We start from the raw sequence: 24,279 nt of genomic DNA, 5'->3' as shown, positions 1-24,279 counted from the left end.
CATACAAGATGTCTTTATGGTATCTCCCTGTACTATTCTGGCCAAGTAACAGGTGTTCCATGAAACTTTGCTGAAATTGAAGCTCTTGCATATAGTGGTACCAGTGCCTCTATTAGAATGGCTGCTGTTGCATTTATTTTGTGGTGCCCAAGGAGGATGGCTCTTTTCATCCCATCCTGGCTTTTAAGGGCATGAACCACAGTCTTCGTGTGCCATGTTTCGCATGGCAACGCTACGATCTGTGCTCTCTGTGGTTCACCTGTGTTTATTGGACCTGATGGAAGCATATTTGCATATCCCCTTTGGGACAGGGATCCAAGATACCTATGTATTTGTGTGTTGCTGGAGCACTTCCAGTTCCGTGTGTTCGGACTGGTGACCACACCTGACACATTTTACCAAGGTGATGGACATGGACATAATGGCAGTGGCCCTTTGTCGCAAAGGAATTACAGTCCACCCAAATCTCAATGATTAGTAATGCAAGTGCCGTCTCATGAGGAGGTAGAGCATGCAACTCGTTGAGTAGTTCAGCTATTAGAAGGCTTTGGCTAGGTAGCCAATTTTCAAAGCTTTGGCTAGGAAGCCAATTATCAAAAGTACTCTACAGCCCACAAAGTCCCTGAAATATTTGGGGATACACAGGTGGGTCAAATGTGTCTCACAGAGAAGAAGGGTATACAAGATACTCAATCAGCTCCAGTTTTTTCTAATGTTACTGGTCCCTTCTGCATGGTATTATCTGCAAGTGCTCGGTCTGATGGCAATGATTCTGGATTTGGTGCCATGGGCCAAAGCTCACATGCATCCCCTCCAGGGATGCATTGTCCCTGCAGTCGCAGGACAATGGAGTTTGACTGCATCTGTCAGTTGGTGCACCAGTTCCTTCACTGGTGGATGGTTCCCTCAAATTTGTTTCAGGGAATTGGCTTAGTTACTCCATCCTGTCATGAGCCTCTCGGGTTGGGGATGGGAAGCTCATTGTCTGGATCAGGTGGCCCAGGAGAATTGGTCTCCAGAGGAGGCCTCATCAACCGGTCTATCAACCGGTTGGAGGTCAGGGCTATTTTCCTGGCCCTTCTCTAGTTCCTTCCCCTGCTTCCGGAGAGGGCTGTTCGGGTCCTTTTGGAAAATGCAGGGGAAAACCAGAAATCACGGAGTGGAGACATCGTTTCTTTTCCCATAGGCAGAGGATAATCTCCAGCTACTCTTGGCAGCGCACATCGCCAGTCAGGACAATGTACAGGTCTATTTCCTCAGCCAAAATCTATTAGAGCCTGGAGAATGGGAGCTGAGTTCTGATGACTTGCAGGATTTTTCGCAGGTGGGGTCGTCCTTGGGTGGACTTGATGGCAACCCAATGGATCGCAAAGGCGGACTGTTTCTTCAACTGATGAAGGCAGCAAGTGTCAATGGGGATTGATGCCCTAATGCAGCCTGGCTGGAGGGGGAGCTCCTGTATATCTTCCTCCATAGGCAGACTGCTCAGACATATAGAGCTGGAGAACACCAGTGTGTGGCCATGCAGACCTTGGTACACAAATCTTCTCCGGCTCCAGGTGGATCAGCCCTTGTGCCTTCCACAAGTGCAGGGTCTCTTGGCTCAAGAGCCCATGGTCATGGAAGATCCAAATACATTCTGTCTTACAGCCTGGCTCCTGAGCAGAGATAACTCCACGAGAAAGGGTATTCTGCAGCGGTAATTTCTATGCTGCTGAAATATAGGAAATTGACCAATTTGTTGTCTTATATTGAGTCTGTTTGAGCAGTTATGCAAGTCCAGGTCACCCCTGGCGAGCTGAGGTTTCTTGTAACTTTACTTTTCTTCAGGGCAGTCTGGACAAAGGGCTGGCCCTGAATTCCTTCAAGGTGCAGGTGGTGGCTATTTATTGCTACTGGGGCCCCATAGTGGCTGTCTCCATAGCGGCTTATCCAGATGTGGCCCATATTGAGAAGCATTGAGGATGCGGCTACCTCTTCGGACCATTGATCCCCCATGGGATCTGTCTGGTGCTGAGCCCTTACAGGGGCCTCCTTTGAGCCTCTGAAATAGTTCTTTGAATAATTTGTTACTGAAGACTGCATTTCTGGCTGTGGTTTGCTCTGCACAGCGGGTCTCTGAGCTTCAAGCCCTATCTTGTCAGGACCCCTTTCTTGTGATTGTGATGGAGGTGGTGGTCTTTCAACCAGTGCTGTCCTTTCTCCTGAAGGTGAATGCTGCCTTTCATATTAATCAGTTGATTTCCTTTCCAGCCTTTCTCGTGAGGCGTTTGGATCTGAGTATCAGTTTCTCAGATGCTTGGTTGAATGTGTGGAGGCTTATCTTGTGGTTCTTGGAGGTCAGACAGATTTTGTCCTTTTTTGGGAGTCTGCATGAAGGGGATGCAGCTTCTAAGGCTACTCTGGCTCAGAGGGGTGAGGGGGGAAGGGAACTGAATACAGACAGCAACCAACATGGGCCCTGACTTAGTCATAAGGGAAAAAGCACAGCATAGCTTCTATGGCCAAGATCCGAAGCAAAGAAAGTCAAGCAGCACTGTCTGAATTAAGAAGTCTCCTCACCCAGTAAAATGTGGCTAGCAGTAATTTAGGGGTTTGACATTTGCTTGGTTTTGATTGATTGTAAATATTACTACCCCTATCATAAGGCTTGAGGATAATTGCCTGGAGTGGCAGATACTACTGCAAGAAGCTTGCGGGGCAGACTGGATGGGCTATCTAATCCTTTTCTGCCAGCATTACTATGTTACCATAAAGGAGGCAATTGATTTGGCTTGCATGCTGAAGGGGAAAAAGCTTCCAGAATTGGTGCACGCGTGCTCCACCAGGGCTCAGTCTGCTTCTTGGGCGGAAATGAATGCACTGGCTCTAGCTGATATTTGCAGGGCGGCCACTTGGTCTTCTCTGCATACTTTTGTGAAGCATTATTGACTGGATGTGCTGGCACAGGAGGACCCAGCTTATGATACAGGGATTCTTTGTGCAGTCCTTGCTTCCTCCCACCTGGGTCGATGAAGCTTTTCAGGGCTGGACTGGTGTAGCAGAATGAGATGGAAGGAGAAATTTCCTTACCTGTCTAGGACCTGCCTGGGAAGAGAGGCTGTATTTTTTTTCAGACTGTTCTTGTTCAGCATCTGGCTGAGGGCTTTGGTCCTTCCTTATGTTATGTTTATTTTCCTGCCTTTCTTCCGTGGTAAGTTGCAAGGAAACATCTCAGAATTCTGGTTGAATGTTAGTTATTAGGGATGTGAATCGTGTCCTCAATCGTCTTAACGATCGATTTCGGCTGGGAGGGGGAGGGAATCGTATTGTTGCCGTTTGGGGGGGTAAAATATCGTGAAAAATCGTGAAAAATCTAAAAATCTAAAAATCGCAAAACCGGCACATTAAAACCCCCTAAAACCCACCCCCGACCCTTTAAATTAAATCCCCCACCCTCCCGAACCCCCCCCAAATGAGTTAAATAACCTGCGGGTCCAGCGGCGGTCCGGAACGGCAGCGGTCCGGAACGGGCTCCTGCTCCTGAATCTTGTTGTCTTCAGCCGGCGCCATTTTCCAAAATGGCGCCGAAAAATGGCGGCGGCCATAGACTAACACGATTGGACGGCAGGAGGTCCTTCCGGACCCCCGCTGGACTTTTGGCAAGTCTCGTGGGGGTCAGGAGGCCCCCCACAAGCTGGCCAAAAGTTCCTGGAGGTCCAGCGGGGGTCAGGGAGCGATTTCCCGCCGCGAATCGTTTTCGTACGGAAAATGGCGCCGGCAGGAGATCGACTGCAGGAGGTCGTTCAGCGAGGGTTCCGGCGCCTCGCTGAACGACCTCCTGCAGTCGATCTCCTGCCGGCGCCATTTTCCGTACGAAAACGATTCGCGGCGGGAAATCGCTCCCTGACCCCCGCTGGACCTCCAGGAACTTTTGGCCAGCTTGTGGGGGGCCTCCTGACCCCCACGAGACTTGCCAAAAGTCCAGCGGGGGTCCGGAAGGACCTCCTGCCGTCCAATCGTGTTCGTCTATGGCCGCCGCCATTTTTCGGCGCCATTTTGGAAAATGGCGCCGGCTGAAGACAACAAGATTCAGGAGCAGGAGCCCGTTCCAGACCGCTGCCGTTCCGGACCGCTGCCGTTCCGGACCGCCGCTGGACCCGCAGGTTATTTAACTCATTTGGGGGGGGTTCGGGAGGGTGGGGGATTTAATTTAAAGGGTCGGGGGTGGGTTTTAGGGGGTTTTAGTGTGCCGGCTCACGATTCTAACGATTTATAACGATAAATCGTTAGAATCTCTATTGTATTGTGTTCCATAACGGTTTAAGACGATATTAAAATTATCGGACGATAATTTTAATCGTCCTAAAACGATTCACATCCCTATTAGTTATTCTTCAATTGATGGGGTCTGACCTAAAGCTTTGTCAGAAGCATCCTGGAATCTCACTGCTAGCGCTGCCTCCTAAGTCACGAAGAAATCTGTTTTCTCTGCCTCCATCTGCTGGTAAGGGAAAATAACCCACTTGTCAGGGCTGGACTGGTGTAGCAGGACTAATGGAAAGAACAGAGAAGGAAATTTCTCCATCTTGTGGATAGAAAATGTCATTGACATCTCCCTCCTTAATACAGTTTGATAAATCTGAGTTAGCCTTAACCACAGAAATATGCAATTTGGAAGACATTTTTGACTCTTCACTAACCTTAAAGTTGCAAGTGACTAAAGTAGCAAATATGGCGTTTTATAGACTAAAGCTTCTTAGGCATTTAAGAAAATGTTACTAGCTGAGGATTTTAATACTTTAATATAAGCTTTGGTTTTGACTTATAGAGATGATTAATTCCCTTTCTTATGAGCTGCCTGTCAAATTAAGATTCTCCAGCTAATGCAAAATGCCTTGGAGAGTGTCGATCACTGGTTACCCATTAGTTATAGGATACAGTTTAAGATGTTGGCCATAATTTACAAGGCTGTGCATAGTCACACGGTTTGAGGGAGAAGCTCGAGGTTTTTTAACCTGTTCAAACATGACGTTTGTCTAACCAGGAGTTTTTGGCAGTTCTCTTTGCATAAATGCTGGTTGCCTAGGACAAGAACTAGGGCCTCCTCTTAGTGCACCAGTCATGTGGAATGATTTGTCGTCAGAGGTATGTAGAGAATCGGAATACTTAAAATTCCAAAAATTATTAAAAGAATTATTTTATAAAGATTTGGTGAGGGCAGGCAGGTGGCATATTGGGGGTTAATCCACTGCATGGAATAGGAAAATTGGTTCTTACCTGCTAATTTTCGTTCCTGTAATACCACTGATTAGTCCAGACCAGTGGGTTGTGCATTCCTACCAGCAGATGGAGTCTGAGAACAATTAGAGCTTTGGACACTGCTACATAACGAGAGTGCCACCTGTAGTCCCTCAGTATTGACCTGTACCCAAGCCTAAACAACCAAACTTTACTTAAAAGGTGAAGGGGGTTGGAACCCAAAACTTAACCGCCAACCTCTCGCCCGGAACAGTTAAAACAAAAAAACACTAGACCACCTCAGAACTTGCCCCTTCCGGAGCATTTGCAAAAAGACCAAATTGTTTCTTCAGGAAATATCACCTCTCAAGGTAGTCTTTCGGAATCTGAAAAGGGGGACGGGTCTCTGGACTGATCTGTGGTATTACAGGAATGAAAATTAGCAGGTAAGAACCAATTTTCTTTTCCTGAACATACCCAGATCAGTCCAGACCAGTGGGATGTACCCAAGCTACTCTACACTGGGCGGGAACCCAAAAGACCCACTCGCAGTACAACCTCCCCAAAGGACGATTCATCTTGTGCCCTCACATCCAAACGATAATGCTTGGTGAAAGTGTGCAGGGAGGACCAAACCGCCACTCTACAGATCTCCTGATGCGACAGAAGCTGACAGCCCAGGAGGTAGCCTGGGCTCTAGTGGAATGAGCGCTCATACCCATGGGCAACATAAGCCGCAGCGATAGCCTCCTTAATCCAGCACGAAATCATCACCTTCAAAGCCTTGTCAATCTTCTTAGGACCCCCAAACAAGACAGATGGCCCGAACGCCGAAAGTCATTAGTAACCTCCAAAAAGGGCAAAAGAACGTGACACACATCCAAAAGATGAAGTTCCCTCTCCTGAGAAGAATCCCTGAACCAGTTCGGAAATCCTGGCAATTCCACCGCCTGATTGACATGAAAAACAAAGACCACCTTGGGCACGAAGGAAGGAATCATGCGCAGCAAAACTCTTATCGTAAAACCTAAGAAAAGGATCTTGACACGACAAAGCCTGTAACTCTGAAATGCGTTGAGCAGAACAAATGGCTACAAGGAAAACTATCTTCAAGGTCAAATCCTTAATGGGAGCTCTCGGTAAAGGCTCAAAGGGGGCTCCGCAAAACACCCGAAGCACCAGGTTCAAACTCCAGTCTAGATATAATGGGCGTACGGGAGGACATAAATGCTTTACTCCTTTGAGAAAATGCGAAATGTCTGGATGCACTGCCAGCAACCGACCGTGAACTCTGCCCCTTAAGACACTTAAGGCAGCCACCTGAACCCCAAGAGTTGAAAGCTAAACCTTTGGTCAACCCCTGTTGCAGGAAGTCCAACACCTGGGGAATCTCCGTTGACAAAAGATCCAAGGAGCGCTGGTGGCACCATGCCTCAAATAACTTGCAGACCCTAACATAGGCCATAGAAGTAGAAGGCCGACGTGCCTGAAGAAGAGTGGAAATGACCTGCTCGGAATATCCCCTCAATCGTAATCGCTGCCTCTCAAAAGCCAGGCCATGAGAGAGAAGCGATCCTCCCGATCCAAAGATATGGGCCCCTGATGGAGTAGATGCGGAAGATGCGCCAGCTGTAGAGGACCTTCCAAGGCTAATCGTACCATGTCCGCGAACCACGGGCGATGCAGCCACTCTGGAGCCTCCAACACTATACTGCCTAGATGCCGCTCTGTGTCGTAGAAGCCAACTGAGAGGCCAGGGAGGTAAGGCATAGAGAAGAATGCCCAAGGGCCTCTGACATACCAGAGCGTCCAGTCCTACCGAGCCTATTTCTCGACAACGGCTGAAGAAGCGCTCCATCTCTGCATTGGCTTCAGTTGCCATCAGATCCAACTGAGACATGCCCCTCCTGGTGCAAATGAGGTTCCATGCCTCGGGAGCTAACTCCCACTCTCCTGGATCGAGCGGTTGCCTGCTGAGGAAGTCCCTGTACATTTTCCATGCCTGCGACATGAGACTCGGCGATTCCTTTGAGATGGTGCTTCGCCCAAGCAAACAATAGCCTTGCCTCCAATGCCACCGTGAGACTCCATGACCCGCCTTGCCGTTTGATGTAAGCTACCATCTCCGCGTTGTCTGAACACTCAAACCATTGTGTCCTTGACCAGAGGAAGAAATGCTCGGAGGGCCAGACAGACAGCCCTCGTCTTGAGGCGATTGATGGACCAGAATTTCTCCTTGGAGGCCAAAGCCCTTGGGCGTATTTGTTTAGGCAGACTGCACCCCATCCGGATAGACTGGCATCCGTGGAGATAACCACCCAATTCGGAGGGTCTAAGTCTACTCCCTGTTCCAGGTTGCTGCATGAAAGCCACCATGATAGACTCTCTGGACTCTAGAAGGAGAGGTAACTGTATATGGAACTGTTCCGACACCGGACTCCACCACGATAACAGCGCATGCTGCAACGGACACAAATGAGCGAATGCCCACGGGACCAAATCCAAGGTGGAGGCCATGGATCCCAGAATCTGTAAGTGATGCCAAACTGGATTCTTCCTCTGAAGCAGGGCTTGGACCTTATCCTGCAACTTTGTTACACGGTCTGCTGCCAGAGAAACCTTGCCTCAAAGTGTCAGAGCGCTCCCAAGAAGACCAACTGTTGGGCTCCAAATGACTCTTCTGGACACTTATGACCCAGCTGAGCGCCTGCAAGGTGAGCATCACCCTCTGAACCTATCTTACGCAGTCGTCCTGAGACTGCTCGGATTAGCCAGTTGTCGAGATACAGGTGAACAAGGACTCCCTCCTTGCGCAGGAACGCCGCCACGACCACCATGATCTTGGTGAAAGTGCGTGGAGCCGTCGCCAGGCCAAAAGGAAGAGCTTGAAACTGGAAAAGTTGGCCCATCACCTTGAAGCGGAGGGAACCGCTGGTGAGCCCAGCAAATCGGGATGTGGAGATATGCCTCGGTGAGGTCTAATGACACGAGAAACACTCCTCTGTCAACCGCGGCCACCACAGTTCTCAACGTCTCCATGTGAAAACGGGGAACTCGCAAACACCTGTTCACCTTCTGCAGATCCAGAATGGGATGAAAGGTGCCCTCTTTCTTGGGAACCACAAAGTAGACCGAATACCGTCCCTTGCCCTGTTCCGCCAGAGGAACTGGAACAATGGTCAGGAGATCGAGCAGCCGTTGTGTCCCCTGTACAGCCTTGCACTTGACCCGCGAAGCGACGAGACTCCATAAAGGCCTCCTGCACCGGGCGCAAAAACTCGAGACAATCTGCCTCTGACAGCTTCTATGATGGAATGGGTGCCCCTGGCTTCATTGGGTAGGTTTTCCATGACCAGCATCCTGGCCCGTGGTCACTCTGCCTGGGCGCCATCCTCCATGAAAGGAATGCTGACGTCCCAAGCCTGGCCTGGACCCCAAAGGAGCTGAAGGCCTACCAGGGCAAAATCTGCGAAAATCCCGAAAACGAGCCAGTGGGGGGAAAAACCCTCCCTGAAGGTTACCTATCCTCTGGCAATTGGTTGCCCTTGGACTCCCCCCAGCAATTTCACCAACTGATCGAGATCCTCCCCGAAGAGAAGCTTGCCCTTAAAGGGGAGGTTACAAAGTTGAGACTTGGAAGATAAATCTGCTGACCAATTATGCAACCAGAGCAGTCTACAAGCCGTAACCGCAGACACCATACTACGCGCCGAGGTCATAATCAAGTAATACAACGCGTCCGCGACAAAGGCAACTCCTGCCTCCAAATGCGCAGCTTGCAAGGGCCCCCCGCCATCGGGACTGGGGGTTGCGGCCGCCTCCTGAACCCAGTAAAGACAGGCTCTCTGCATGAGGCTGGTGCAAATCACCTCCCTGAGTCTCAGCGCTGAGACCTCAGACTCGCAGTCCTTAATGTCCTTCAGCGCAGCAGCCCCGGCCACAGGAATGGTGGTCGTCTTCGTCACGGCAGACACTGCCGCGTCCATCTTCGTTATCTTTAGAAGATCCAAAACATCCTGCTCTAGCGGGTAAAGTTTTTCCATGGCTCTTCCCACTTTTAAACCTGCATCTGGACCTTCATAGGTAATCGGAAGGAAGTCGTCGGACCCCAAATCCCAGCCAGGACCGATTGACACCTTCGCTGTCTGATTCCTCCTGTGAAACTTTGATCCCCAAGACCTCCAAGATCTGGGGAATGAGAGGTTGAAGCTCCTCTCGCTTAAACAAGCACACTACACTGGGATCATCTCCTTCTGAGGGTGGGAGGTCATTTTGGTCCAGGTTGTTCTGTATCACATCACCCATATCCTGGGTGAGTCCTGAATCCTGATCCGCCCCAGGGTCTGAGGGAGCCCTGAGTGGGGCCGGCAACCTATTCACACCTTGAGCCCCTTGGTGAGAGCATATAGGGTGATGGTGGTCTGGGGACCCCGTGGGTATCTGCTTTGGTGGAGGGTCCGCCAAAGGGGTCCAGCTGCACTGCTCTTTTCAGGATCTCCTGTTTTCTAGCCAGGAACACCTGATGCATCAGGAGCACAAAGTCAGGGGGAAACTCCCCTGAATCAACATCACCCCCCCCCCCCCACAGGAGGGTCAAGTGGCCCAGGGTCATCCCCAAACAAGGGAATTTGGTCCACCGGAGAAAGAACAGGAGGGGCTGTCTCCTCCCCTGGCAGCCGCCGCAAGCTACACTCCCCCGCCGAGAAGGACTGCAGCCCAGAGGACCAGAGCCCTTGCCTGCTTGCTGCTCCCCCTAGAGGAAGTTCCTTCCTGCCCTGAAGAACAGGCAAAACACAGGTATCTAGCGTTTATGGCCTGCCCTGACGCCCCACATGCACGGCAGGTTCCCACCTTAGGCTGGGGTGCCACTGAGAAAAACGAGCAGCAACACGGTCGGCTAAAAAAAAAAAAAATTCCAGTCCGAAAACCTTCATGCGACTGTAGGAGCTAAAAATAGAAAAACTCCCTGCAGGCGTGAAATTGCTGTGAGGAGAGCTGCCGGTGCAAAAATAAAGAGGCCTCACACGTGCGTGAAGGCAGACCTACCTGGAGCCCCGGGCCGTCGTGAGGACCCGCAGGGTTAAGCTCATCACTCCAGCTGGCCTGCCGACTAAACAGCACGGCCCATCCCCCAAATGAACTCCTCCTACCTTGAAAGGCTGCTTCTTTGCTTTCTTTCTGAATTTTTAAGAAAACTTTACCCTGACAGAGTTGGAGTCTGAGGGAAGAAGTGAGAGGAGCCTCCTCAGTGGTCAAGGAAACCAGGAGCCCCTGGTTATCGAGACACTGGCACGGACGCGGGCGAGACACAGGCAGGGGTATCCAACTCCCCCGGATGCCTGGCTTCAACTGAGGGATGGCCCACGAATGTGCCAAACACCTCAGGAAGCTACATGACTAACTACAAACTAGCCTATCCTAGGAAAAATAAATTTCCCTAATAACTTTTTTTTTTTTTTTTTTTTAGAACATAAGAACATAAGAAATTGCCATGCTGGGACAGACCAAGGGTCCATCAAGCCCAGCATCCTGTTTCCAACAGAAGCCAAAAACCAGGCCACAAGAACCTGGCAATTACCCAAACACTAAGAAGAACCCATGCTACTGATGCAATTAATAGCAGTGGCTATTCCCTAAGTATAATTGATTAATAGCCATTAATGGACTTCTCCTCCAAGAACTTATCCAAACCTTTTTTGAACCCAGCTACACTAACTGCACTAACTACCTTCTCTGGCAACAAATTCCAGAGCTTTATTGTGCGTTGAGTGAAAGAATTTTCTCCAATTAGTCTTAAATGTGCTACTTGCTAACTTCATGGAATGCCCCCTAGTCCTTCTATTATTCGAAAGTGTAAATAACCGAGTCGCATCTACTTGTTCAAGACCTTTCATGATCTTAAAGACCTCTATCATATCCCCCCTCAGCCATCTCTTCTCCAAGCTGAACAGCCCTAACCTCTTCAGCCTTTCCTCATAGGGGAGCTGTTCCATCCCCTTTATCATTTTGGTTGCCCTTCTCTGTACCTTCTCCATCGCAACTATATCTTTTTTGAGATGCGGCGACCAGAATTGTACACAGTATTCAAGGTGCGGTTTCACCATGGAGCGATAGAGGCATTATGACATTTTCCGTTCTATTAACCATTCCCTTCCTAATAATTCCTAACATTCTATTTGCTTTTTTGACTGCTGCAGCACACTGAGCCGACAATTTTAAAGTATTATCCACTATGATGCCTAGATCTTTTTCCTGGGTGGTAGCTCCTAACATGGAACCTAACATCGTGTAACTGACTAACAGACTGCAGGTTTGCATCTCTACCATCTGCTGGAGTCAGAGAAATACTGAGGGACTGCAGGTGGCACTCTTGCTATGTAGCAGTGCCCAAAGTTCTAATTTCCTAGCGTGTAGCAGATGGACTCAAAACAAATGGGTATAGTGTGCTCGTGCTAGCAGTTGGAGACGGATCTGACGTCAGCACGGGTACATATACCCCCACAGGAAGTGCAGCAAATCAGTAATTTCAGTCTCCAAAGCAGTTTGGAGCTACCTCAAGCTTGCTGAGCGTGTTTCCAAATTTCTAACTACTAAATTCCTAGAAGAAACCTATTGAAGACAAGCCCCGCACTCCTGTGGTGATACCAGGCTATCTCTCACCCAGTTGAGTTTCCCGAGCTGACTTCCGTGGTCCCTCGGAAGCGAGAGCCTCGGTCCGGTGGCCGGTACGTGGCAGGGACCTAGCCCCTGAGTGAGAAGGGCTCGGGCGCGGCTTGGCCCCCGAGCGAGACGAGTTCGGGTGCGGCCTGGAGGAAGCCTCTGTCCCGGCGTGGACTTGGCCCCCGAGCGAGACGGGTTCGGGAGCGGCCTAGAGGCAGCAGGCACACTTCCTTATGCGCGGCGGTGAAGGTACTCACCCTCTCCCCCCGCAGCCGGAGACCGCCTGGGTCGCAGCTGGGAAGCGCCGAAGACAAGGTAAGGCGTATATCTTTACTTGGTCTCCGAGGAAGTGTGGATTAACTGGGCCTGCCTACGAGGCAGCACGCCAAGGAGGTCGCCATTTTTGCCTGCCTACTCACCTTCGCCGATAGGCGCATGTTGCTAAGCGCACGCGATAGGCGCCCGTTGTTAGCGCATGCGATAGGCGCCCGTGTATAGGCGCACATTTCTAAGACGCCCGTTCTAGGCGCATGCTGTTAAGCGCTCTTGTTAGGCGCACTTTATTGGGCGACACCGAATTTCAGGTGAATGGAGCATAAGAGAGCCCATGCGGCCGCAGAGCCGGCACCTCCAGAATCTGGCATGAAAGCTCTAAGCCTCTGCTCAGCATGCAACCTCAGAGCCACACAGAGCGAGGAAGCAGACTCACTATGTGCCCAATGTGAGGAGGCCATGGGAGTTCCAGGACAGGACCGGCCCCAGCCCAGCGGTTCCTCAGGGAGCACACCGGACTTAGCAGGCTGCGGCGAGCAACCAGGGAACCTGAGAGACCTGGTGCTCCTACGGCCAGATACGGCTTCGCTTTCCTGGGTGGAATTATTCAAGGGGATTCACGCCTTTGTCCAGATGCAGTCTGCTCCTCGAATGGGTCTTTCCATCCCGGTTGATCCGGTACCTGGCCCCTCGAGACCTAGGCGCGGCCACTCGCCTCCCGATAGCCCCGATTATGGGGATTCGGATTGCTCCCAGGACAGTGAGGAGCCCCCTGAGGAGGGTGAACTTCCCTCGGAGATAGAGCCGTATCTGACCATGAGGTGCTTCTTTCGGAAAGAGGATCTTTCAGGCCTGGTCTCACAATGCCTATCGGAACTGGCCATTCCGGGCCAGGACACCCCAGGGGACCCTAAAATGACCCCCCTGTTACAGGGGCCTGAGCCAACAGGCTCACCATTTTCCCCTCCTACAAGCAGCACAGCAGCTAATCGATCTGGAATGGAAGGCACCGGAGGCCTCATTCAAAGGGGGTCGGGCCTTGGCAGGCATGTACCCTCTGGATCCAGCGTCCAAGGAGCTGCTGGCGTGCCCCAAGGTAGACGCCATAGTTAACGCAATAGTGAAGCACACCACCATTCCGGTTGAGGGGGGAGCGGCCCTCAAGGATTTGCATGACCGACGCATGGACACCATTCTGAAACAAGCTTTTGAGGTAGCAGCCATGTCCCCACGAATCGCGACCTGCTGCACCGTGGTGACGCGTTCCTGTTTATCACAGGCGAGAAACAACACCCAGGGAGCAGACATGGAATCAGCTCTCGCATTTCTCACTGACGCAGCCTCCGACCTCGTCCGTACGGCAGCCAAGGGAGTGTCCTCCTCAGTGGCAGCCAGGAGACAGCTTTGGCTACGTAATTGGGCGGCCGACTCGTCCTCCAAGACACGACTCACAAGAATGCCCTTTAAGGGTTCCTTTCTGTTCGGCAGCGATCTCGAGAACTGGGCTACTAAATGGGTTGCCTCTCCATTACCCCATCTACCAGAAGACAGGGCGAGGAGGAGCCAGCGTTCTTTTTCTAGACCATCTAGAGGTAGAAACTCACAGCGCTTTCATCCTTACAGGACTCGCTATCGAGTACCTCGTTCACAGGCCAGGAACCAGTCCTTTCGGACTAAGCACAACAAGAAGAGAACCGGCTCGGGTTCTGGCCCCGGCCGCACCCCACAATGACAATCAGCCGACCCATCCGGGGGTAGCAGCCATAGGGGGCAGGCTAACCCTCTTCTACCGCAGGTGGGTCGAGATTACTTCGGACCAGTGGGTCCTCGCCATCATCCGAGAAGGATATTACCTGGATTTCTTTCGGCTTCCGCCGAACAAGTTTGTAGAATCTCCTTGTTCACCGCTCAAGGCAGCGGCACCAGAAGTGACCTTACAGAGGCTCCTGGCCCTAAAAGCCATAATCCCAGTACCTGCAGGAGAGATAAATTCTGGGCATTATTCCATTTATTTCATAGTACCCAAGAAGGAGGGCACTTTCAGGCACGTCCTGGACCTCAACTCAGTCAACAGACACCTACGGGTCCCCAGCTTTCGCATGGAAACTCTACGGTCGGTCAAGAATTCAGTACAGCCAGGGGAGTTTCTCACCTCCCTAGATCTGTCTGAAGCCTATTTACATATCCCAATCCATCGGGATCACCGGCGCTATTTACGCTTCAAAGTCCTGAATCAGCACTTCCAGTTCCGAGCTTTACCCTTCGGGTTAGCCACCGCGCCGCGGATCTTTACCAAGGTCATAGTAGTAGTGGCGGCGGCACTCAGGAAGGAAGGAATTCTCGTCCATCCCTACCTGGATGATTGGCTGATCAGGGCAAAGTCACCGGAGGAGAGCCACCGGGCAACCAACAGAGTTATAGCTCTTCTGGAATGCCTCGGATGGGTAGTCAACATAAACAAGAGCTCCCTACAGCCGTCCCAGTTGCTGGAATACCTAGGGGTCCAATTCGACACCCGAGAAGACAAGGTCAGCCTTACCTCCAAGAGAAAGTCAAGACTCCAGAGTCATCTGCAGGCCCTGCTGAGTGCCAGCCGGCCCACAGCTCGGGAATACCTACAGGTCCTCGGCCTCATGGCGTCCACTCTGGAGGTGGTGCCATGGGCGCGGGCTCATATGAGACCGTTGCAATGCGCCCTTCTATCTCGATGGAGCCCACGATCACAGAACTACACCGTACGCCTACCTCTACTGGCCAGAGTGCGGTATCAGCTACGGTGGTGGTTGTAGCCCGGCCACATAAGCCGGGGGTCAAGAATGTCCTCCCCAACCTGGATTCTGCTCACCACAGATGCCAGCCTGAACGGATGGGGAGCACACTGCGTGGAACTCACCGCCTAAGGGCGGTGGACCAGAGAAGAATCAAGGTGGAACATCAACAGACTAGAGGCACGGGCAGTCAGGCTAGCGTGCCTGCGATTTGCCCACAGACTTTGCGACAGAGCGGTCAGAGTGATGTCAGACAATGCCACCACGGTGGCATACATCAATCGTCAGGGCGGAACCAGAAGCCAACAAGTGTCCCTGGAAATAACTCCCCTGATTTGGGCAGAAGCAAATCTCCAGGACATCTCCGCCGTCCACATTGCCGGGAAGGACAACACGATGGCAGACTTCCTCAGCAGAAGAAAGCCTAAACCTGGAGGAGTGGCAGCTGTCACCCACAGCCTTTCAGATAATTGTGGATCAATGGGGGACGCCAACCATGGACCTCTTAGCGGACAGGTCCAACGCTCAAGTTCCCAGATATTTCAGCCGCAGGCGGGATCCTCGAGCCCAGGGGATCGATGCCCTGGTACAGCCGTGGCCTCAGGGGATCCTGCTATACGCCTTTCCTCCATGGCCCCTGCTGGGCGCCATTGTACACAGGATTCAGCGACACAGAGGCCTAGTTCTTCTAGTGGCCCCGGACTGGCCAAGAAGACCCTGGTACGCAGACATGAGAAGGCTACTGGCAGGGAACCCTCTACCTCTGCCTCCCTACAGGGACCTGCTCCAGCAAGGTCCCATACTCCACGAGGATCCGGCTCAATTCTCTCTTACGGTCTGGCCATTGAGAGGGCTAGACTAAAGAAAAGGGGATACTTGGAGCCGGTTATAGATACACTCCTCCGAGCACGCAAGTTCTCCACATCCCTAACATATATCAGGATCTGGAGAGTTTTTGAAGCCTGGTGCGACTCTCACTGCACAATTCGCATGCCGCTAAGATTCCTATCATTTTGGACTTCCTACAAGATGGACTTCAGAAGGGTCTGTCCCTCAGCTCCATCAAGGTTCAGGTAGCAGCGCTGTCTTGCTACGGTCCCAGGAGTGACGGCAACACCATTGCCAACCACCCATACGTCTCACGTTTCCTGAAAGGAGTCAAACACATTCGCCCGCCACTGCAGTGGCCAGTGCCCTTGTGGAATCTCAACCTAGTATTGGAATTTTTGGCGGGATCAGCCTTCAGGCCCCTTCGAGGTCTGTCCCTCCGTTTGTTAACCTTGAAGATGGTGTTCTTGCTGGCTGTGTGTTCAGCACGCCGCATCTCAGAGCTACAAGCACTATCCTGTCATGATCCATTTCTCAGAATCACTGCAGAGGCTATCCATCTTCGCACAGTTCCATCCTTTTTACCCAAAGTGGTCTCACACTTTTACCTCAACCAAACCATATCCTTGCCTACCACAGAAGGTTTGAAGAAGTCGGAGGAAGGTCGAATGCTACGCCATCTGGACATCGGCAGACTGCTGTCCAGATACCTGGAAATGTCAGAAGCAGTACGAAAGACGGACCACCTGTTCGTCCTGCTCAGCGGGAAGAAGCAAGGGGAAGCGGCCTCACGGCCAACCATCGCCCGCTGGATTAAAGAAGTTATCAAGGCAGCCTACATAGAGGCGGGAATACCACCGCCTCTACAGGTCAAGGCTCATTCTACCAGAGCACAATTGGCCTCTTGGGCAGAAGCTAAGCTGCTGTTGCCTGCAGATATATGTAAAGCGGCGATGTGGTCCTCCCTCCATACCTTCTCCAGATTCTACCGTCTGGACGTCCAGGCCCGGGAGGACACAGCATTTGCGAGGGCAATCCTAAACGGTCCTCGGGCAGCCTCCCGCCCAGTCCGGGAGTAGCTTTTGTACATCCCATTTGTTTTGAGTCCATCTGCTACACGCTAGGAAATGTTGAGATTACTTACCTGATAATCTCCTTTTCCTTAGTGTATGCAGATGGACTCAGCATCCCGCCCGGCTGCCGGTATACATGGGGATTCACCGACTTACGGTAAGCCATGGTTTCTTAGATAGGGCATCCACCCTGCCGGGTGTCGACGCCTTCCGGCTGAGTACACTGGCGGTCTCCAGCTACCATCAATTGGTCAGGGTACTCCTGTTGATTAATCGATCGGTCAGTCACACATATATCCATAAAAGCTTTTGCATGGAAGATTACTGATTTGCTGCACTTCTTTGGGGGTATATGTACCCGTGCTGACGTCAGATCAGTCTCCAACTGCTAGCACGAGCACACTATACCCATTTGTTTTGAGTACATCTGCATACACTAAGGAAAAGGAGATTATCAGGTAAGTAATCTCAACATTGTTCTCTGACTCCATCTGCTGGTAGGAATGCACAACCCACTGGTCTGGACTGATCTGGGTACGTTCAGGAAGTCTTATTGTTTTAATTGTCTTATGGAGATCTTATTTTGTTTAATGCTTTTATTTAAAAATGTTTTTATAAATTTACATTGTAATCTGCGTTTGAACATTGTGAGATTATGCAGAATATAAATTATTAAAAAAAAAAAAAATCTTCTGTGGTACTATATATGTATGTTAATGTTGCACAAACATTTCCCCAAAAGCATCCATGATGCTTAACATGAGAATCATGATGTTCTATGGAGATGAGGAGAGTGAAAAGTATGCCAGCTTTATGAATAGGGAGATTAATGGGATCTGGGGATGAGTGGAATTTCCTATAGTGGGGCTCACCAGCAAGGAGCAGGACTGGGCTCAAGATTTATTTAGGTTCTGCCTTATCCCTCCCCCTCCTTCCCAGAGCCTAAAGCAGATTACAGCAGTAAAAGATGGGCACATAAACATATCAGTCAGGAAAAGGCAAAATCCCAATTTAAAAGGCAACATGGGATGTGTCTGTGCAGATCACAGGGGTTAAGAGTGAAGGGACTTGGATTGGGCACAGCAGTAGCATGGATGCAGTAGAAAAGTGAATGAACACTTTCTTATTGAAACTCCAGGCATCTGGCCTTCTTATAAAGCAGTTTCTTTTTAAGGTAATCTGCTTTGGATATGTCTGGTGCATGGGGATATGGCTTAGCTGTGGTTCTGTGAGCTGTTGCAGGCGACTTGGACTTTGAGTCTTCTCCATGAGGCCAGCAAGACAAGGGTGTGTCAGAACCAGAGCAACTCCGACCCTCGAGTGCCACAAACAGATCAGGGTTTTAGGATATCTGCCATGAATATACAAAAGGTGTATATGCATGCACTGCCTCCATTGTATACAAATCTCTCTTGTGCATATTCATTGTAGATATCCTGAAAACCAGACTGGTTTAAGGTGTTCAGAGCTGGAGTTGTCTACCACCAACACTGATAGACGTTGAACTGAATACTTCACTAGAGGATGTCTCTGCCACCCCCTCCCTCCACCGAGCTTTGTGGGAATAAAATTTGGGGGGGAGGAGGCAGTGGCAGAAAGTGCAATGACTTGTGCTCTCATTTATGCACTTTTTAAAGCAGTCTTTTTTTTTTTTTTTTTTTTTACCACTTCACCCCCCCCCCCCCCCCCCACCCCCACCCCCCACCACCTTTCAGGACTATGACCTGAGTCAGCTGCACAGAGGCCTCGATGCTCGGCCTGAAGTGACCCGGAACGATGTTGTCCCCACCCTCATGCCTGCTCCACAGTACCGTCCTCGCCCAGCCAATCCCGATGAGATCGGCAACTTCATTGACGAGGTGTGTGAAGACTTTAATCCATGGCAGTTCAATGCCTGACCTTTGCATTGAGTAATCAATAGAGTGATGAGATGCACTTGCATTGCTCTGATCTCCAGTTCTGTGTATAGAAACTATCGTTTTCCATTTCCAAGCTCTTTCTCTGGAATCTGTCATCCAGTGTATTCTAATGCCAGTTGCTCCAGTTTAATTTAGAAATGGGGCATTCAGCTTGGAAACTGAAATAGTTTAACTCTGCCTGGCACTGGAAAGCAACTTGCAACTTTCACTGTGTGACCCTCACTACTCTGTGGGTCACCCAAGTGGTCCTCCCAAGCCCTGCCATTCACCAAAGGTGGTGTTCTCAGTTCCAGAACTTGTACTCAAATTTACAGGTGCAAATGTAAACCAAATGCTAACACTGAGCTCTAACCTGTATACCGCTGGGTCCTGGTACCTCCAGGTTTCCTTCAGTGTGTCTGGGAAGCTCTGGTCTGATTCTGCCCTACCCCACGCTGTAATTGGGTGGTGTGGTGTCCCCTCATGGAACCCGCATGAGAATCTCTGCATGACAAGTACCGAATGCCTGTAGTCATATGCGTTTCCCTGAGGGGGAAGGATTTCTATGGGCTGTCCAGTTCCACTTCAGGGAACTCTCCTGTAGCCTTTGACTGATTATACATGCTCCATAGGATTGGTCACACTTGCTCTAGATTACAGATTTGTAATTTGATTGACTAAATTCTGTATGTTACTCGGCAAAGCCAGAAAAGAAGAACAAAGCATCTTACAACGGCTGTATAAAAATCTTACATATAATACTACATCATAAAAACAAATATATTTTAAATAGAATTTAAAACACATTGGTGACACACACAATATAAAATATTTTGCAGTACAATGTATTCAGACTATTAAGGGCCCCCTCTAGATGTGCTCCTACCAAGGCCCCAGCATACATCACCCATTTAATTTATTGCACTGCATTCCCGGGCAATTCCAAGCTCTCCTAGTGACCTGCTGTCTTACCTTACACCTGTACTGAGCAAAAAGCCGGGTTTTCACCCACCTCTAGAATAACAGATTGTTATGCTCCTAAAAGTGCTAAACCAGTTCTCAGACATTGCAACTCCCCTTTACTACATAGACTTTGCAATTGCTGTCCTAAACTGGAACTCTGTGTTCTAGCTGGCAAACAAATTGCACTGCACTACAGCAACTTCCTCAGCTGAGCTGGAAGGACCAACACATCAGTTCCCTTCCCTTCTGTCTGGCTTCAGTAGAAGGCTGCCTGGGGATTACTGTTCCAAAGCATGCTCAGATACTGACCTTTATGAACTCTGAGACCTGATCTGAGTATCCTTCCTTCCCTCCAGAACCTCCAGGCAGCCGACAACGACCCCACAGCCCCGCCGTACGACTCCCTGCTGGTGTTCGACTACGAGGGGAGCGGCTCTGAGGCTGCATCGCTCAGCTCCCTGAATTCCTCCAGCTCAGACGGAGACCAGGACTACGACTGCCTGAACGACTGGGGACCCCGCTTCAGGAAACTGGCCGACATGTACGGCGGGGAGGACGACTAACTGGCTGGGAGCGTCTCTCTTAAAATCTCAGTAGTGTACTCAGGACTGAACTGCTTCCAGCACAATGCTTGGCTCTGCATCGGCCTTTGCTTTGTAAAAGCTTCATTGACTGTTTTCTAAAGCCTTTGGTTTGAGAAGATGGAGGTTTCTTTAACCCTGCCTCTTCCTGCTGTGTACTTGCTGGATATTCTCTGTTCCTAAGCAGTGGCTTAAATTCCCTGTGAGAGTGACGAGCTCGAGTTCCGGACTGCTTTGCTCAGGGATTTCTAGACCCATTTTACCGACTGGTCTGCAGCCCACTGCCCGCTCCACTTCAGCATTAAAGTAGTGGGACTGTGCTGGCATGGGGGGGAGTGCCTTACCAAAGATGAGATCTCAGGATTTTTCAGGTGCAGCTTGGGCAGGAGCTGGGTAGGTGGCGGTTCCTTTCTTAATGTTCTGATTGTGCCTAAAATACTGTAGCCAAAGATTTAATAATGCAGGTTGCTAAAGGAAAGGAACCAGATGCAGAATATATCCAGCTAGGCCTTGCGCTGGGCCCTCTTTGATATCCCACTACTGGAAACCAGCAACGTCTGTGATCTCCCTCTGTAAAAGTGCATACTCTGCTGGTGGGGAAATTGTTCCTGCTCAATGCTCTTGTAGTTGCACTCGCCAGTCACCTTGTGTAGCAGCAACACCTCGATTCATGCTGTGGCTTAATAAAAGTCATGGACCAATTAAATAAAGTGAGTGAGAGGCAATCTGAGACTTGCACCCAGAGGTCCAGGAGATGGGCAGAGATGTAGCTTAAAGAATGTCAGATGGGAACAGCAGGGGTTCTGAGAATGAGTACCACTTACCTTGGTATCCTTGCACAAGGAGATACTGAAAACCAGGCAAAAAATCTACAACTAAGCACCTATTTTGGTCCTTAATATATAGGTATAATTTTAGAAATATTACATTTTAACAGGAAATGCAGTAACTGATACTCATAGCTGAGAACCTGTCAGACATCTGCCATTCACAGTACATTGATAGGAAAGCTTGCAAATAAAGGGGCTAAAATCAATTATGGCCTTTGGGAGTTGTTACTAGCTAATAACCACTGACTGGTCAGTTCAACTACTGTCTACCACAGGCGTGGGTAACTCTGGTCCTCGAGATGCATTAACAGATCTGGTTTCAGGACATCCGGAATGGATATGCAAGAGACAGATTTGCATGCATTGCTCTCACTATATGCAAATCTCATGCATATTCATTGTGGATGTCCTGGCAATCTGACCTGTTTGCTCTGCTTGAGGACTGGTTGTGCTACTGGGGCAAAATTACAGGAAATCTTAAATTTTGAATAGCTGTATTTGCCAAAATGTTAGCAGCAAGGTCTTCATCTATTTTCTTTACCACATATGTATATTTCCAAGTTTGTATGAAATGTTTCTTTGATATTGAAAAGTATGTCCACTGAATCATTTAAAGATGCAATTTTATAAGTTTTATTAAAGAAACTTGTTTAAAAAAGGTTGGCTCATCAATTTCTGCAGAGGGAATTGTGAACAGGACCAATAAAGGCGCTGCTGCTGGTTTCTGGGGAGAGGCCTACAGGATGCATTAAAGCCTGGCAGCTGATGTGTCAGTGTTAAGTTACTGTTACCTGTACTACCCAGATCAGTCCAGACAGCAGGTTGTGTCCCCTGTCCAGCAGATGGAACCAGAGAAAAAAAAATAACTGAAAGGCATACCATATATGGGCATAGTTCACCCTGCACTCCTCAGTATTTCTCTGGTTCCAGCAGATGCAGTCAGACGAAACTGCAGTTCCTCTCCTCAGATATTTCAGTGTTTTCTTCTCCTACATTGGGTCAAGCAAGTATTAAAATATATTTTTTAAAAAGTTGGAACAGTTTTTAAATTTACAGGAGACAGTTCTGTCTCCTAGCTCTTAAGGAGTCCTAGGGGAGATTTCCCCTTGATTATTCCAATTCCTGGTAGCCATAACAATTTCCCTGCACAGGGGTGATACTGGTGGTCCAGTCACTCCCCCTTACTGTTTTGGTCTCCCCTGAGATGTTCTTACCTTGGGTCCCCTTGCAGAGATGTTGCCATTCCTCTGTTGTGGTGAAAGTTCAACAAAGTTAAAAAAAAAAACAAAAAAAAACAAAGGGGATTAAAGGAGACAGTATTTCTGCTTGTTTTAATCTGAAGCAAAGGGAAAAAGTCTATGCGGCTGTTACGCCGACCGGCAGGGATTTAAGCGCCTCACAGCTGTTTTGCTGGCTCCTGCACTTCACTATTTTTTTCAGCTCAGCTGATTTCTTGCTGCCCAATGCCGAGGTCACCTCTCTGCCTTGCCTGTGGAGAGCCTGCTTCGCGGCTCTCCCGTGAAGGGCTCTGCTCTGTCTGCTTACCCAGAGGGGAAGGACTCTCTGGGACTGCTTCTAAGTCGAGGACCCGGGGTCGGTTTGCTAAGCTTGCATCTGGGCCAGCCCTCCCTCAGAAAATCGCAGGAACGGTGGCCATTTTGTGCCCGGACCTCGAAGCAGTTTCAGAGCCTCAGGAGGGAGGGGAGCCCGATTTTATTACTCTCCCCCTGTTACAAATTTTGATTCTCAAGGGGCCCCTCCCCCACAGGTACCTGAGAAGCCTTACCATGGTTTTTCCAGAGTTCGTGCTTCTTCTACACAGGTCTTTTTTGGCCAGCTTGGAGGCACTGGGGGATCCTGTTCCGGGCCCTCCCCTGGCTAAGATTCCTTATTTGGTCGGTGGCCAGGGCTCTGGCCCACCGGACCCGCAGAGGGCTACTAGGGTCCGCACTGTACCCAGGGGCAGAGATACTCTTCACCCTCTGCAGCCTGCTCCTTTGCCAGATTCTGATGCAGATCCGGATCTGCTGCTTGTGAATCCACCTGTAGAAGGAGATGACCCACGGGTCCTGCGGTTATTTAAATGCGAGAAGCTGGATCCGCTTCTTCCCTTTGTTCTGGATGAACTAGGGATTGAAGTCCCACTGGAAGATACCACCAGTGCCTCCACTTCTGCCAGTTCATTCACTTCCTGCACCGTGGATCTGGTCCTAACTTGCTTACGGGATCCGCCTCGTACTTTCCAGTTTCATCCTATGCTTATGCAGCTCCTGCTCTGGGAATGGGAATCCCATGATTCTGGTCTCCGGGTGGGCAGGGTGATGGATAAGCTGTATCCCCTGCCAGATCCGGCCCTTGACATGCTTAAAGTGCCCAAGGTTGATGCTTCAGAGACTGCGGTCACCAAACGCACTACCATCCCAGTGATGGGGTCAACAGCTTTAAAAGATTTTCAAGGCCGCAAGTTGGAGCTATACCTCAAGCGAATCTTCGAGGTGCTGTCCTTAGGGGTCTGCGTGATGGTGTGTAGCAGTCTCATGCAGCGGGCAAGCCTTAGGGTGGGTTCAACAATTACTCAGCACCCAGAACCTCCCGGCTGCAGAGGCCAAACAAGCAGAGTGGCTCAAAGGGGTGATTGCGTATGGCGCTGATGCCCTTTATGAACTCCTTCAGGTGCCGGCAAGAGACATGGTCTACGGTCTCTGCTAGGTAACTCCTCTGGCTACGTAACTGGGTGGAGGATTCCTCTTCTAAGTCGCAGTTGGGCTCTCTTCCCTTTAAGGGTAAGTTGCTTTTTGGGGAGGACCTGGAACAGCTTATTAAATCCTTGGGAGACGACAAGGTTCAAAAGCTGCCTGAGGACCACCCTAAACAGTTCAAATCCTTTTTTCCTTCGCGCTCTCGATTAGAGGTCAGCGCAGGTACAACAAGTTGTGTGGGTCCTTTCAGCAGAATACCCCCTCCAGATCTCAGGCATGGTCTCATTCCTTTCGGGGACGTCGGCCATTCCGAGATGGAAACCCCCAAGGATCCGGCGCCAAGTCCTCACAATGATATGCGGAAGGCCCATTCCTCCGTTCCCGTCTTAGGTGGACGTCTGTCCCTTTTTCTCGGGGAATGGGTCAAAATTACTACGGATCAATGGGTCCTGGATGTGATCGGAAATGGTTACGCTTTAGAATTTG

The 24,279-nt window shown here is 50.1% G+C and overlaps 1 protein-coding gene across 1 annotated transcript in view; it reads left to right on the top strand.

Annotated features, from left to right (window-relative positions):
* LOC115095095 (B-cadherin-like) overlaps positions 1–21,753 on the top strand; it is a 190,260-nt gene extending 168,507 nt beyond the window's left edge. The window contains exons 19-20 of the mRNA XM_029608324.1: positions 18,538–18,681; positions 20,040–21,753. Of these exons, the coding sequence (XP_029464184.1) occupies positions 18,538–18,681; positions 20,040–20,246 (351 nt within the window). The 3' untranslated portion in view covers positions 20,247–21,753. The remainder of the gene's footprint in view (positions 1–18,537; positions 18,682–20,039) is intronic.
* Positions 21,754–24,279: the final 2,526 nt, after the last annotated feature.

The sequence above is a fragment of the Rhinatrema bivittatum genome, chromosome 7 (assembly GCF_901001135.1).
Source record: "Rhinatrema bivittatum chromosome 7, aRhiBiv1.1, whole genome shotgun sequence".
Lineage (NCBI taxonomy): Eukaryota > Metazoa > Chordata > Amphibia > Gymnophiona > Rhinatrematidae > Rhinatrema > Rhinatrema bivittatum.
The sequence above is the reverse complement of the archived record's forward strand: the minus strand, read 5'-3'. Positions and strand labels throughout refer to the sequence as shown.